The sequence below is a fragment of the Pseudorca crassidens genome, chromosome 5 (assembly GCF_039906515.1).
Source record: "Pseudorca crassidens isolate mPseCra1 chromosome 5, mPseCra1.hap1, whole genome shotgun sequence".
Classification (NCBI taxonomy): domain Eukaryota; kingdom Metazoa; phylum Chordata; class Mammalia; order Artiodactyla; family Delphinidae; genus Pseudorca; species Pseudorca crassidens.
This window is the reverse complement of record NC_090300.1, coordinates 83570862-83585573: the sequence shown is the minus strand read 5'-3', so window position 1 is coordinate 83585573 and position 14712 is coordinate 83570862. Positions and strand designations below refer to the sequence as shown.

The 14712-nt window shown below is 48.9% G+C and overlaps 1 protein-coding gene across 2 annotated transcripts in view; it reads right to left on the bottom strand.

Annotated features, from left to right (window-relative positions):
• Positions 1 to 1889: 1889 nt before the first annotated feature.
• The window catches only part of GPR156 (G protein-coupled receptor 156), a 94189-nt gene continuing 81366 nt past the window's right edge, over positions 1890 to 14712 (bottom strand). For both annotated transcript variants that reach the window (XM_067738768.1, XM_067738769.1), the window contains 2 exons: positions 9477 to 9635; positions 1890 to 4900 (listed from right to left, as the gene is read on the bottom strand). In XM_067738768.1, the coding sequence (XP_067594869.1) occupies positions 3551 to 4900; positions 9477 to 9635 (1509 nt within the window). In that variant the 3' untranslated portion in view covers positions 1890 to 3550. The remainder of the gene's footprint in view (positions 4901 to 9476; positions 9636 to 14712) is intronic.

Genomic DNA, 14712 nt, shown 5'->3' with positions numbered 1-14712 from the left:
GGGAACAGAGACAACTGCTTTGTTTGGGGCTCTGGGAAAGGGGACTCAGGAAGATGATGGTGAGAAAGATGAACAGACTGTCCTCCTGCTAGTACTGCTGGCTACTTAGTTACAAGCCTGTGAGGAAAGCATCTTTAAGAGAACACCTTTAACACAGTAACTTTGTTTCTCTTCCAGTAACTCTGTCACTCTACCTCACCTCCCTCTAAGAGACCTAAAGTACTGTCTTTTTCAGAATTCAGTTACTTCTGGGTTCTTCAGTGATGTTGTTTCTTGCTCTTACCTCATCGAAAGGCAGTGAAGCCAGATGGCTCTGCCTCCCTTTTTGCTGCATTACAGGTTCTCTGCCTTCCTTTGTTTGTTTTCCTCTGTTTCATCCACTTATCTGCCCAGAAATCCATCCATCAAACATTTACTGGGCTCATACTCTGTGCAAAGCTCTCTGATGGCTACTCTTGAGGATACAAAGATGCAGAAGACACACTCAGTGCTTTCAGGAACTTGCAATCTGTGAAGGAGACACATCTAAATATAATAAAATAAATATAGATACAGAAGAGATTTTTGTGGAATGTGCATTGACTTTTCTCTTTACCGTTTTCAAAGTGAAATGGTTCGTTAAAAACATGCCTCCTACATCTGATGCTCTTTTCTCCCGAGCTCCGGGGAGGCCAAGTTGATCCTTTAAGGAAAGAGAGTTTGACCCGGGCCAGAGACAGGGGCAGACTTTGGGATCAGGATGGACACCTCCAACCCTAAGATTTCAATCAGCAAAGCAACAAATACTTGGGTAAGAAGCAGGCTGGGCTTCATGCCAGACCTTACGACCAACAGAGACAGGCACAGCCCCGATGACAACAGCAGAGGCAATGTTTACTTCTCTAGGATTTCTTTGCACCAAGTTTCTGCCCTTTCTTCAAGAGCGTAACAGTCAAGAGCAGGCCAGAAGTCATGGCATACTCATCCTTCCAAGAATTTCATCACTGGATTAGCTGGTCTTGAGTAAAAGATCTAGGGAAGAAGCTGGTGAGCAGTGGGTGCGGAGGTAGTACACAGTAAGCAATAGATTTGGAGACGGTTTTCTGGGGCAGGAAGTTGTGGTGCTTGGCATACAGTTTTCAAACCAAATGATAAATAAGGAAAATATAGGGTAGATTCTCCATCTTTTCAACAAAGTCTAGCAAGTGTTACAAAGTCATTCTAGGAAAAATGGATGCTAGAAGCTTCTATACAACTAAGTGTGAAGCCTGGTCCCCAAAACATCTTTCTTCATTTAACTAGGGGATGTCATTTTTACCTGGGAATGCTCTGAGCCTTGAGGGATGAGTCATTCACAAGATGCACAAAGAGGGGAAAGAAAGTCTAGATAGAAGAGAGATGGAGATGTGGAAGGGCTGGGATGAGGGAACTGAGGGTGTAGGAGCAGAGAGAGTGAGAGAAGCACTGCCAGGTTTAGAGCCTGCATATTCCACACTACTGAACAGTAGGCTGCTAGCGGTGACATACTGGGAGGAAAGGAGCTGAAGGAGGTGAAGCCCAACCACAGGATCCCCAGTGGGTGGGAAGAATTGAGGGTCTCCAGAGTTTCCTCTACCCACTGGGGCAGGTGTTTCTGGGATAGGAAGCTGCACGGGGAGACCACAGAAGAATCTGTTACAAATGGAAGTGTGGTAGAAGATACACCTGGAACCCAGGGTAAACCAGCAGCAACTCTAATGGCTGCTGCATTTCCACTCCTCTGGGTGGTTCAGTCTTGTCTGTGCCCCTCCTCCCCAGCCCCAAACTACAATTTCTGAAGAGACTTGCCTTGAGAGCCATTTCTTTTATTAAGGTCTCACTTGGACAGCATACAAACAGCACAAGCAGAAACTACAAGCCCACACGCAGAATAAATTATGATATTTGTATTTAAAAGTAGACAATAGAAGAAGCTGTGTTACCAGGAGGGCCTCCTGGTCCAGTGTCTGGAGATTCACAAGGTCCACCAAGAGTCTGTGATACATCTTCTGTGAGACATTTAAAGCCACGTGCTCCCCTCCAGACATACCTAATGAGGCCCAAACTCCTGCACACCAGCATAAGTACACACACAGATGCACGCACAAGTGAACAGGCAGGGAACAGCCTGTAAACAACAACTAGCTCAGCAACAAGTGAAGTGGATCCAGCTGTGTTCTCCGTGTGGCTCTGGCAGATGAGATCCTGGCACTTATCTTTCACCAACTCCCCAGCTGCCGTGGGAGGTGTGAGTGGGCCCCTGAGGCAGTGGAGGGCTGCTTCCCGAGGTGAGGGGCCCAGTTTTGTCATCCTGGACTGCAGGGTGAGTGCACTGCAGCTTCCTACACTACCCCTGCTTTGCTGTCTGGCCTGCCATGCTCTGCCCGCCACTCCCAGAAGAACAAGTGAAGAGATGTGCCCCAGGGAAGTCTACCCACTTGGAGTCCTGTGAGCTGTGGCCAAGTCTCACATGGGCCGCTACATGGGCCCCTCTCCAGCAATGTGACGCTGGGGAAGCTACCTCAGTTCTCTAAGCCTCATCATCTCCATCTGTAAAAGTGGGAACGAGAGTATCTATTTCATGGGGTTATCATAAGGAATTACCGATATTTGATATTTCCAAGTACCATGCTAGACTCAAGGTAAATGTTCAAAACCTGTTTTCTTCCCTACCTTCTCCCCCATTTCTTCCTTTCTATTTTCCCATTTTCTGTTTTTAGGTTTATGTAGCCATCAGTGGTCATGTAGCCCTAGTTGGCATCCTCCTGACCAATAGGGCCTCCCCAACCTCAACAGAGATTGCCAGTGCGTGCTTCCTGCTATTGCAAAACTGCACCACTGGCAAAGTCAATGCGGGGGGCCTCCGGTGCCATCTGAGCCCAGGAGAGAGATCTGGGTCACCTGTGGCCCCATGGACACCTGACTGTCTCAGGGATGATGCCGAGGTGCCACAACGGTATAAAGACATGAACACCAAATAGAGGTGTACAGTTGGCTCTGAGCTGAGTCTGGCTGGAAGCTGGGACCTAGGGGTGGTGCCGTTCACAAAGCTGAGCAGAAACAAAACAAGCCCCTGCCAAGAGCGGGCCACCCAAAGACACAGGAGACGCCTTCCTAGCAGGTCTGCCGCCAAAAAGCCAGTCTGGTGGATCACAGTTCACAACTCTGGTTCTGCAGAAATTTTCCTTCCATTTCTCCATCTGTCTGTCCACCCAGCCATCCATCAGGTATATATGAAGAGTTCTGTACATTATAGGCTGACCAGGACAGAAGACCCTTTGTGCTCATTGAGCACCTTTTATCCAAGGGTATCCTTTATGGGCACTCGGCTGGAGTCTTTTACAGGAATGCGGTGAGGTAGGAACAAGACAGGCAATACCCCTCTTTGTATAGATCGAGAAGTGCTCCAGGTACCACAGTGCTCAAGTGAGCATAGCTGAAACATGGTAAGGGCTGGTCCAATGCAAGGCACTGGTCTATTCCCCGAAGGCCACAACAGGCCATGGTATGGCTTGTCCCGGACAGAGCTCTATGTCCAGACTTGCTCTGCTGTTCACACCAGTGTGGGTTTCAAGTCATCTTTGAAGTTCACGACAGGCTTCGAGCGGGCCCACAGCTTTTCCCAGGAAGCCAGCCTCCCAGCAGGCTCAGGGTCGCTGTCTGACGAGCCACTGTCACTGGAATCAGAGGAGCTCTGGAAGCAGATTTCACAGTAGGGCCTGTGGCAGCGGCAGAAGAACTCATCCGAGCTGCTGGATTCTGTGTCGAGGTAGCTGTGTGGAGGAGACAGGGAAGGGCAGCCTGGGGGCACTGGGGACCGCTGCAGCCGCTGCTCAGGCAGGTCCGGCGAGGCTCTGGCTCGGCGTGGGGCAGCGGGGCACAGCGCCTGGCCAGGACCAGAAGGCTGGTGAGAAAGGGCTGCGCGGCTCCCTTCGGCTCCCTGGGGCTCTGTCTGGCACTGTTTGCTGCCCTCCGGGGAGTCTGCCTTGCCTTGAGGAGCTGGGAGCAGTAAAGGCTTCCCGGAAGAGGGTCTTGCTACTCTGGAATCTGCAGTTTGGGGGTCCAGGCAGGCGCTGTCCCTATCCTGCACATTTCGCCCAGTGCGTGCCCCAGAATCAGCCCTGTTTACCCGACGCCCCACAGAGGAGGGCACAGAACCTGGCAAGTGCGAGCGAGCCCGCTGTGCCGCGCCCCTTCTCCTCACCATGTACGGGCTGAAGCCCAGCTCCTTGGAGAGGGGCATCTTCTGGGGGCTGCAGCAGGCACTGCTCTTCCAGGGCTGCTGGGGACAGGACGGGGGACGGGGGACGGGAGCCTCAGGGCCCAGGCCCAGATCTTGGAGGACTTCCTGAAGCTTCTCCCTGATCACTGAATTCACCCTTGACGGTCGTGCTTGGGGCCCCTCTGAGTTCTCCAGCTGCCCCTGTCTCTGAAGAACAGAGCCTTCTCCACCTGGCGTGAGACCCTGCTTGAGGGCCATGGGTACCTGGTCTCTTCTCTCCACACCCTGGCTTTGCTCAGCCCGCGGCTTCTGGCTGCAGCCCAAATTTAAATGGTCAGAAAAGTCTTGGGAGGCAGCAATTTTCTCCTTCTGCCCCGGTGAGGGGCTGGTGTCCTCCACAGGCCCCTTGACGCCTTGTACACCTGAGGCGGGTGCTGAGGTACTCTGGGAGTCCTGGGTGGCCGGGCTGGTATCACTCAGAGAGTCAGGGAGACATTTCAAAGACCCTTGAGCTGCTAGGCTATGGGGAGGGGCTGCAGCCAGGATGTCCTTGCTGTGGGAAGAGGCAGGCGGGACAGCCCCTTCGGGGGGGTCATAGGTGCACTCAGCTGACATCAGCCTCACCAGCTTCTCTTTGGCGTTGTTTACTTGTTCTTGCAAGCTTTCAATCACAGCATTTTTCTGTAAAACAAAAGCAAAACCATCAACAAAAGATGCTGCTGAGGGCTTTCACACTGTCTCCCATGCTGGAGAAAGGGTGGCATCAGAAGACATTGGTTTAAATCCCAGTTTCTCCACGTATTAGCTGGTGATCTTAGGCTCTGAGGAGGTCCCTCCATGAGGTGAAATGAGATGACGCATACAAAGCATCTGGCACAAGAGCTGCCACGTGTGCTCAGTAACGGTTTACTATGATTTACTGCTGTATGATCTCAGCCTCCCCATACATCCCCAGACTGTGGCACTGTCTGCGAGAAGGGCGGTCAGGGGAGGCACAGTCTAGCTGCCCGCTGGCTGCTGCAGCACCCGCTCAACTTTGCTCAGAACACAGGGGGTCAGGTCACTCTGCAGGACACCAGTCAGAACAGTGTTTGGGATGGCCCAACTCTGGGTATGTCATACTTCTGCAAGATACAGATGATCTTGAGGCATCTCTGAAGGGAATGAAGGAATAGGGAAACAAGCATTTTGCCAGTTGCTAAACAGCCTAGAAAATGGGAAGAACAAGAAGGATGGAGATTCCTGGGCCAAAGTGAAAAGACTGGAGCCAGGGGTGGGGGTGGGGCAGTTTAGGGGGGAATGAGAATCTCAGGTTGGTGTTATCACCTCCCCTGGCTGGAACTTGCGGGTAGGAGGCCAAAGCTACCAATGTGGCACTATCAGCTGTCGGTATCTCCCAAAGGAGTGCAGGCATCAGAATTACTGGAGAAGCTCAAAAAAAAAAAAAAAAAGGATTATTGGGCCTAAGTCCCTGATAGCTTGATTCAGTAGAACTAGAAGAGAGCCCAGAAGATAAATGAAGTTGGGCAGTTCTGCTGGTGAGCTGCCTACCTGCTGCATGGCTGTCAGTTGATAAACAGGCAGTGCCCGGGAGGCTGGCAGGTGACAGCTGCAGAGATGTGCCTGTTCTAACTGCAGGACCATGGGGCATGAAGTAGGAGGAAGAGTAACAGCAGTGGGTGTGCCCTGAGCATCCTTTGGTGCTACAGCAGCTGATCGTCTGGTTTAGACCTGATGTCCACCTTCTGGAATTTCTCATGTTCAAAAGCAGTGGAGCAGGAGAGAGATCATCGTGGGGAGCTGATGGGTCTTGGGGCAGATGACACGGGGTCGAGAGTTTGGAGAAGATAATGAGAAGTGCTTGTCCAAATACCAAAATGCTGCCTCTCTGCTGTCAGCCTCTTTAGAAGCTGAGGATGAGCATCTGGATGTCCATTTATTATGCCCTAGAAGTAAAAGGATGCTTCCCTTCTTTCGGATTCCTGACACAACTTGCCTATGAATTGAATTTGTGGTTTCTTCTCAAGTAGATATGGAAGAGTTGCCCAGAAGTGAACCTTTGAGGGAACAGTAAATTAGGTAAACTAGTCCAGCAAGAGTCTTCTGGCAGCAACTCCAAGGCAAACCTACTGCTCCCTACTTATAAGCAGGAAGGTGATTTTTCTGATTATTGGTACTCCCAGTGTCATCCTGGTTTAGACTTCTCTTACCCTCAGGAGGGAGTTCCGAACCAGTGAGCAACTGGTGAATAAGCGGAAGGACTTGCAGCTGAGCACCTGCCTGCTCATTCTCCCTTTTCCTCAGCCACAGAGCGGTAAGCTGGGCGTTGTCGCGGAAGTGTAGGTGACTCAAGGACTCGCCAGGAGCAGAGCGGGTGAGTAACAGGAAGACATTCACTCAGGCTCTTCGTGATATCTGGGTGGTGCCAGGTATCTCTCTGAGCATCTCACGGGGGTGACTGCGCTGGCTGCACTGGAGGGACCCCAACTCTCTTCCTCCTCACCAGCCCTTCCTCGTGAAGCCCACCTGGCACATTCTCACGCTGGCTTCAGGAGGCCCTACCGCCTCACAGAGCTGGGAGGGAGCCATCAGCTGATGACAGCTACCCCAGCAAGTGAACTCTGAGTGCTGCCTTTTTTTTTTTTTTTACATCTTTATCGGAGTATAATTGCTTTACAATGGTGTGTTAGCTTCTGCTTTATAACAAAGTGAATCAGTTATACATATACATATGTTCCCATATGTCTTCCCTCTTGCGTCTCCCTCCCTCCCACCCTCCCTATCCCACCCCTCCAGGCGGTCACAAAGCACCGAGCTGATCTCCCTGTACAGCCACTATGGAGAACAGTATGGAGGTTCCTTAAAAAACTACAGATAGAACTACCATATGAGTGCTGCCTTTTTGTGCCTTATCCACAAATTCCTTAGAGTATAGGAAAAGAGTATAAACCTTGAGTTGGGAATAATACTCTTCTCTAGCAAACCAAACATCTGAAGCTGGCTGGTGACAGATTTAGAAACACCAGCCTAATCAGTAAATCTCCCTTCTTACAGAAAAGGAAGTGGACTCTGTTTTCACCATGGCTGCATACTAATCAGAAGCGTGGTTTGCCACGGTGAGACCAGAATCTGACTGACCACGGCAGCTGCACTGAAACGAGCTTATTAATGATCACTTTTGGCACATCCAGGGAAGCAACACATCCACAGGCATGTTTCATAAGGTGCAGGCCACAGGGAGAAATGGAATCTCCCCCTCTTTCTGTGTTCCAAGGAAGAAAAGTAAAGGTGAGTTTCCTCTGCTGCAGAGCGTAGAAGGGAGGTTCTTCAAGCTCTGGGAAGGTTCTACCTGCTGGCCTCCACACAGCCTGGGATGTCAGGGATGGATGCTGCCCCAAACAGCCTTTGGGGACCATTGCCATGGGGAAAGGGAGGCAAGAATGAGAAGATGGACTGCCCAGATGGTGCGAAAGTAGGAGGAGGACACTGGGGCAGCAGAGGGGCTGCAGAGGAAGGAAATGCAGCCGAGAAGCTGGGGTTACGGAGGCAGGAGAGATTCTTGTGTTCATCCACTGGGCAGTGCTGGAGCTGGGGATTCAGATACCGGAAACTCTCTAGACCTGCCGCAGGGCTCTGGGATGGGCTGCTGGTTCTCAGGCCTGCTCTGGGAAAGGTGTTCAGGTGTGGGGTGTCGGGGACAGGAGTCCAGCATTTTACTACCTAAGCATCTGCTCCCTATTAGGGCCCTGCCTCTGCAGACTCAAGGCATCTTTTTGGTAGAGCGGATTCAGTCACTGCATGGGAAACAGGGTAGCATGGCAGGAGTACAAAAAGAACGTCACAAATTACCATAAGGCTAAAGAGTCAGGCCACTTGGCTGTTCCAACATTAGCTGATTGTGAATGAAAACCATCCTGGGTGTTCTCGCCAAGTTTCTGGCCTTCTGTTTAGCTGAAAAAAAATGTTTCTTTGAAGACTTCAGAGAGTATCAATGGCAATGCTACTCCCTTGCCAGGTGGGAAGAAATCTGGCTCTGAAAAAAGGTCCTGAATGCTTGATAAATAGTAAAGAAATAGTAAAGAATAGTAAAGAAATAGTAAAGAAAGGACAAGTATTATTACTCTGATGGAAAAAAAGGTCCAGAACCAAGGGAATGGTGCGAGGGACTGAGGGTGCTTGGGGAGCTGAATCCCTTCATTGGTTACGTTCCTTAGGTCCCCATCACACCATCCTTTCGCATAGGGACTATTAGCACCCGGTGTCAGTCCAATATGAAAAAGCATAATTTCCCATATAGCACCTACTCAGGTATGTTCTCTACTAAAACAAAAATATGGAATATAATTTAGTTAGTGTGAAAAAACTGGCTAATTCCTCTGGGCCCCATGCCTCCTCTCTGAGGCAGTGCAGCCTCAAGCTTTCCCATGTGTTTTCTTCAAGCCCACATCACTCTGCCCAGTTCTGGGAGAGGTGCCAAATCTGGCTGAAGAACAGAAGAAAGAGGACTGGGGGCTCCCTTGTCTCTGCCTTGGCGCTACTGCGATATTCAGAAGCTCTATTCATCCTTCCTCCCCATCTTTAGACACCTCTTAATTTTCTGGGTTGGTAGGATGATTGAGATTTCTAGTTAGCACCTGGAAAAGACAGTAAGGAGCCCCATAGGATCTTGGAAACAAGGGCACTACTCTATGTAAAGAAAGAGTGTATCACACAGCAGAAGCTAGCATCCACTACTCCTCAGGGCCTTTACAATGCTGTTCCCCACACCTGAAATGCTTTTCCCTGCACTCTTTGCCTGGCTAATTTGCAGTTAACCTTCAGCTCTCAGCTCAGAGAGTCTTTTCCTACCACTCTAAATTAGGTTCCCTTGTCCTCACCACTCTTTCTTCCCACTCTGATTTTTCCCTTCATAATTCTTATCACCATTTATAACTATATGGCTACTTGATCCGTATCTATTTCCTCCACTACACTGTGAGCTCCACGAAGGTAGCGACTCTGTTTGTTTTGTTCATCAGCACTTAGCACAATGCCTGGCACACATCTGTCCAATGAATGAATGAAGTGGGTGAGGGTCAGCAATAGGAGGGGCACTGGCGAAACGTTGAGGTTTTGCTTGCTGCTAAGGGAGACCAGAATGGCTAGGAATTGGGGAAATGGGAGGAGGAGAAAGAATGTTAGCAATGAGGCATATGGGGCCCACCAATGCATGACTGGAGTTCTTTATAGAGAATCCAGCAGGCAGGGTCTCGCTTACTTCTGTGAGGAGTCTCTCCATGGAGTTTTTCTCTCCTCTAACGTGGCAACTCTGTTCCTCACCATACTGGGTGTGCAAGCTTTTGCTGGGAGTGCTGAAATATTTGGCCATGTGTCTGACTGTTTGGTTTTCCTCTTCAAATGCCTTCCATTGCTTCAGCTGTTGGATAAAAGAACACATGTTATTTATTTAATTACACACCCAGAAACACATTCTCTCACTCTTCCTCAAAAACACCAAGGAATGACAGTATCATAGATAAATGCACAAACTATTCTCTCCTCAAAATGTACTTTACTCTGGAAAGTTCACAGACAGCAATGACAGAAGGTTTAGAGAATGTAAAGGTTATATCATTTAAAAAATGCCAAAGGAAGAAGATGACAGGCTGATGAAACAGAACCATCGGCTGGACCCATCTACCAACCCACTGCTGGACTGGTCAAAGAAAACCAGAGCTGAGGTGGACTTCTAGAGCCACATTCTCAAGCCAGAGTTTAGGCGCTATAACAGGGTTAAGCAATCTAAACACTGTATTTCAAATGAAGCTGGTTTTAGTTGTATGCAGCTGTTCTTAATTATTCTCATGTGTTGAGTGATGGTGTGCTTACTGTTATTGAAAACCCAGGTCCGGGCTTCCCTGGTGGCGCAGTGGCTGAGAGTCTGCCTGCTGATGCAGGGGACACGGGTTCGTGCCCCGGTCCGGGAAGATCCCACGTGCCGCGGAGCGGCTGGGCCCGTGAGCCATGGCCGCTGAGCCTGCGCGTCCGGAGCCTGTGCTCCGCAAGGGGAGAGGCCACAACAGTGAGAGGCCCGCGTACCGCAAAAAATAAAAAAAAGAAAACCCAGTTCCTCCTAGAGGACTTTTTTTTTACATTTAACTTATTTTTTTATACAGCAAGGTCCTATTAGTTATCTATTTTATACAAATTAGTGTATACCTGTCAATCCCAATCTCCCAGTTCATCCCACCCCCACCCCTGCCTTCCTTGCTTGTGTCCATACGTTTGTTCCCTCTAGAGGACTTCTAACCCAAGTCAGTGATCAAGGCTCAGAGAAACAGAAAACCACAAATGTCAATAAAAATTAATAAAAATGATAGAATATCAGGTCTGCGATCTGTCTTTTTTCCTTGACAAATGAGGAAAGACTCAGAAGGAGGATGATTTGTCTAGGTCCACATGGCTACTTAGCCTCAGAGTCACAGCTGTAATGAGGGCACTGTGCCACACTGCACGTCCTCAACACAGCTGATGAGAGAGACTGTCAACTGTGAGGTCCTAGGGAACGTTTTTCAGGAGATACTGGTTTTGAGAACCAGTCTATGGATGCACAGGCTGGTTTAGTTTAACAGGGATGGGACTGAACAGAGAACATTCACAAACAGTGACACGCTCCTGAGCCCGTGGGACACTGTCTCCTCCTGGCGAATGCTAGGGACGTGATGCCAGGGGAGGCCACAGCACTGAAGGCATCTTTTCCCTTAGGGATTCTCATAATTAAGAGCCCTAGTGATGGACGCTGGGCACTCTGGGACCTTAGCTCTAGAAATGATGCTGAGATACCTGTGGGGAACCTCACAGGGATCCTGGGATGTCTTTGTTTGCTCATCAAACATTTACTGAGCTCTGACTATGGAAAGTAACCTAAATTTGGTAAATCTCAGATAGGATTCTAAATCCTGCCATCAATTTCAATACCACATTCTGCCCAAGTCCTCTTGGGTCCTCTGTTAACTCAGCATGAGTCCTTCATGGTACCAGGAGTCTGTGTGACCTGTGCTGGGTCGGGCCAGGAACCGCCCTGTCAGATGCCCTTCTTGAAGGCTCCCTCCCCAGGGTGCTGTCCTCTCAACACCCTGCTCAGGAGCTACTGGAGCCCAGCACTACAGGGTCACTGTACAGCCATGGGTGGATGGCGTTGACCGCCAGCGCTGCTCTCCTAGCACTGGCCCTAGCAGTGTTGCACTATCTCTATGTCTCCTCAGGGCCCCCTCATTTCCCTAGCAGCACAGCTTTTCCTTTCTCTCCCCCCAGCACCTCCAGACCAAGCCCTCCCTGCAGAGCTGCTGGAGGAACTGCTCAACATTGGTGTAAGGGCACTTCCAAGGTTTTTCGTCTGTCTCACCCTAAGCTGGCTGGGTGGAGCCAGGGTGGCCCCTGACTAAAGCCCCCTGCCCCTCCAACCCCCTCCCCCTTAATTCCCCATTTGTGAAGGTCCTGGTCCTTAAGACTTGACTCTTCAGGATTTCTGGAATATGGCTAGAAATGACCCTTAGGTCATAATTTCAGGACCTCCCCACGGCCCTTCCTTCAGAAGGACAGGGAGTCTTGTTTTCTCGGCATCTGGGTATGTGCGTGTAGCAGGCAGAAAATGGCCCCCCAAAGACGCTTCCCTCCTAATCCAGGAACTTGTAAAATAGGTTACCTTACATGGCAGAAGGAATTCTGCATACGTTATTGAGTTTAAAACTGTGAGATGGGGAGATTATTCTGGATCATCCAGGTGGGCCCAATGTCATCACAAGAGTCCCTATAAGAGGGAGGCAGGACAGGAGATGTGACAATGGAAAGAGAGGTCAGAAAGAGAGACTTGAAGATGCTGTGCTGCTGGCCCTGAACATGGAAGAAGGAGCCGTGGATCGAAGAAAATGCAGGAAAATGCACGGAAACAGATTCTGCCCCAAAGTCCCCGGAAGCAACGCAGACCTACTAACAACTTGATTTCAGCCAAATGAGACCCATGTTAGATCTCTGACCTCCAGAACGATAAGGCATTAAATGTGTATTATTTTAAGGCACTCTGTTTGTGGGAATTTGTTATAGCAGCAATAGGAAACCAAGCAGTGGGATTAAGTCTCGGGTCTTTAATGGGGTGCACTGGGGCCTTCAGAAGTTCACCCCATGTGCCTCTCTCACCTCCTGCCACTCTCCCCTTGTTTCAATTTGTGCTTCGAAAAGAGCAAAGGCTCATGGTGTTCCAAACACCTCCTCTTCTCTCTCATACCTCTCTGCCTCTGTCAGAGGGTTTCCCCCGTCGGAAATGCCACCCACTGCTCTTCCCCCGTCTGTGCTGTGAACATTTCTTACTCCTCATTCAAGGTGGGCCCAAGCACCTCATTTTCTGAGACGGTGTTACCAAGTTCCCAGACAGGCTGGGGTACCCCTTCCTTGACATCGTGTAACATCCTCAAACACTATAACACAAGGGTTATAAATCCTTTCACGTCAGCTCCCAACTAGACCTAGAGTGAGGCCGTGTGTTTAACTGCCTGTTCCCAACAGTTAATATTTGGATGGACAGATACACGGACAAATGAAGGAAGCTTTCCTTTAAAAAGCTCATCTGTCTGGTAAGGTGCTGAGACATTTACAGAGGACTATAAGGCAGAGTAGAAAGTCGTGAGTACCTTCCTGGAGGAGCAGATGAAACACTTGCAGGTTTAGAGGATAAAATAATGTCCTACCGCAGGACCCACCTGCCTCTCAGAGGTGGAGGGAGGGGTGTGTGTGTGTGGGAGGATGGGTCACATCTAAGTCACAAAAGCAGAGGCTGGCTCACTACTGGTGATGACCTCAGCGTTTGGCGTAAACACTTAGGCATTTCCTGAGGGCCTGTGGAGAATGCTACTTAGTCCACTTAGCTCTTCAGTCACATCGTCCATTTCACCCAGCTTTCTGGCACTGCCTACCTGCCCTTGAGGTGTCTGTGCCTTTGCTTTCATAAATCCCTCCCATCACAGTCCAGTTTGAAGGCTCAGTAGCAAGAAAGAAGCCTGCCTCCCTGCTCCCTTCCCTCTCCTTGTGGCTCTCCTCACACACTTCTCCAAATTCGCTCAGCTGTCCTACTGTCCTGGGAATATCCAGTCTCTGGTCTCACAGGGAGAATATTACTTCAACCAAAGGCTACAGAGTCAGAGGGGAAAATCAATTCAGGGGCACACAGAAAACCTGAAAAACCTCAGTTACTTTTACATTTTGAAAAACAATTTACCTCCTACACCTAAAATACAATTGACTATAAAATATATTTTTTTGTTTCAGATCATGGTCAGTTCAAGAGGAGGAAAAGCATGAGAGAGAAAATAGAAAAGATACAGTATGAGAAAGGAAGCTCAAGACAGCTAGGAGGACTGAGATAGAGAGAAGGAAAGAGAAAGGCCAACACAGTCCATCTGCCCAGTTCTGGTACCCCAGCCCCAGTAATTCCATTTCCACTCCCGCTTCAACAAACCAAGTGCCTGTCCTTAGTTCAAACCCGGAAGCCAGATTCCAAGATGAACTTCATCTTGTATTTTTATGTCTGTGTATAAGATGGAAGTGCACCTAAATATCACTATGGTCCCAGGTCCTGAAGATTTAAACACGGAGGAAAGTGGAAATCTTGTGTCTGAGGCTTAGGATACAAGAGGGACAGAGGCGAGTGCGGGGGGAGAGAGGAAACCTAAGTAGGGCCATATCAGGGAGTTTACTGATTCACTCAATTTTCAGATGGAGGTCTTGTGTTAGATCAGGAAAGCTTTCTTCTAATAGTTCCTTGGTGATTACTTCTGCTCTAAATTATCTTGTTCTCTTTCAGAGACTCCTATTAGCTTTAAATCATATCCTTAGACCTGCCCTCCATATTTTCTAGTCTCTCATTTTTTTCCTGTGTCCTTGTTTTCTGTTTCCTTAAATTAACCCACTAAGTCAGTATTTTGCCATGGCCAGCTGCCTATTCAATGCTTCTATTGGCGTTTTAAATTTAACACAGTCTTTTTCATCCTTATTCAATATTTCATGATCTAAGATTATGTCGTTTTCATAATGGTTTGCTTTAGTCAAAGAGGGGCAATAACCTTTGAATCCTATTGATAAGACTAATCAGATACCTTCTAAAAACATTCTGTTTTACTTCAGAGGAAGGTAGCTTCTCTAATCTTCAGAAATCTGTGGTCCTTTTATTGTGAACTGCAGAATCTCTTCATAGATCCTTTCCCCCTGAATTCATAGTCTTCCGTGGGAAAAGCTATAGTTTCCTGGTATATAATAAATACATTCTCCTGGCTTTTCCCTCATCATCCCAAGATGGCTGCCATAACTTCAAGCATCAAAAACATTCAAGATAGGAGGAAAGTAGAAGAGGCGACGCCAGCCACCCCCACAGCTTTTTTTTAGGAAAGCAAAAGCTTTCTCAGAAGCCTCCCAGAAAACCTTTGGTGTTCAAAACTGTGTTACATGGGTACACCTAGCTATAA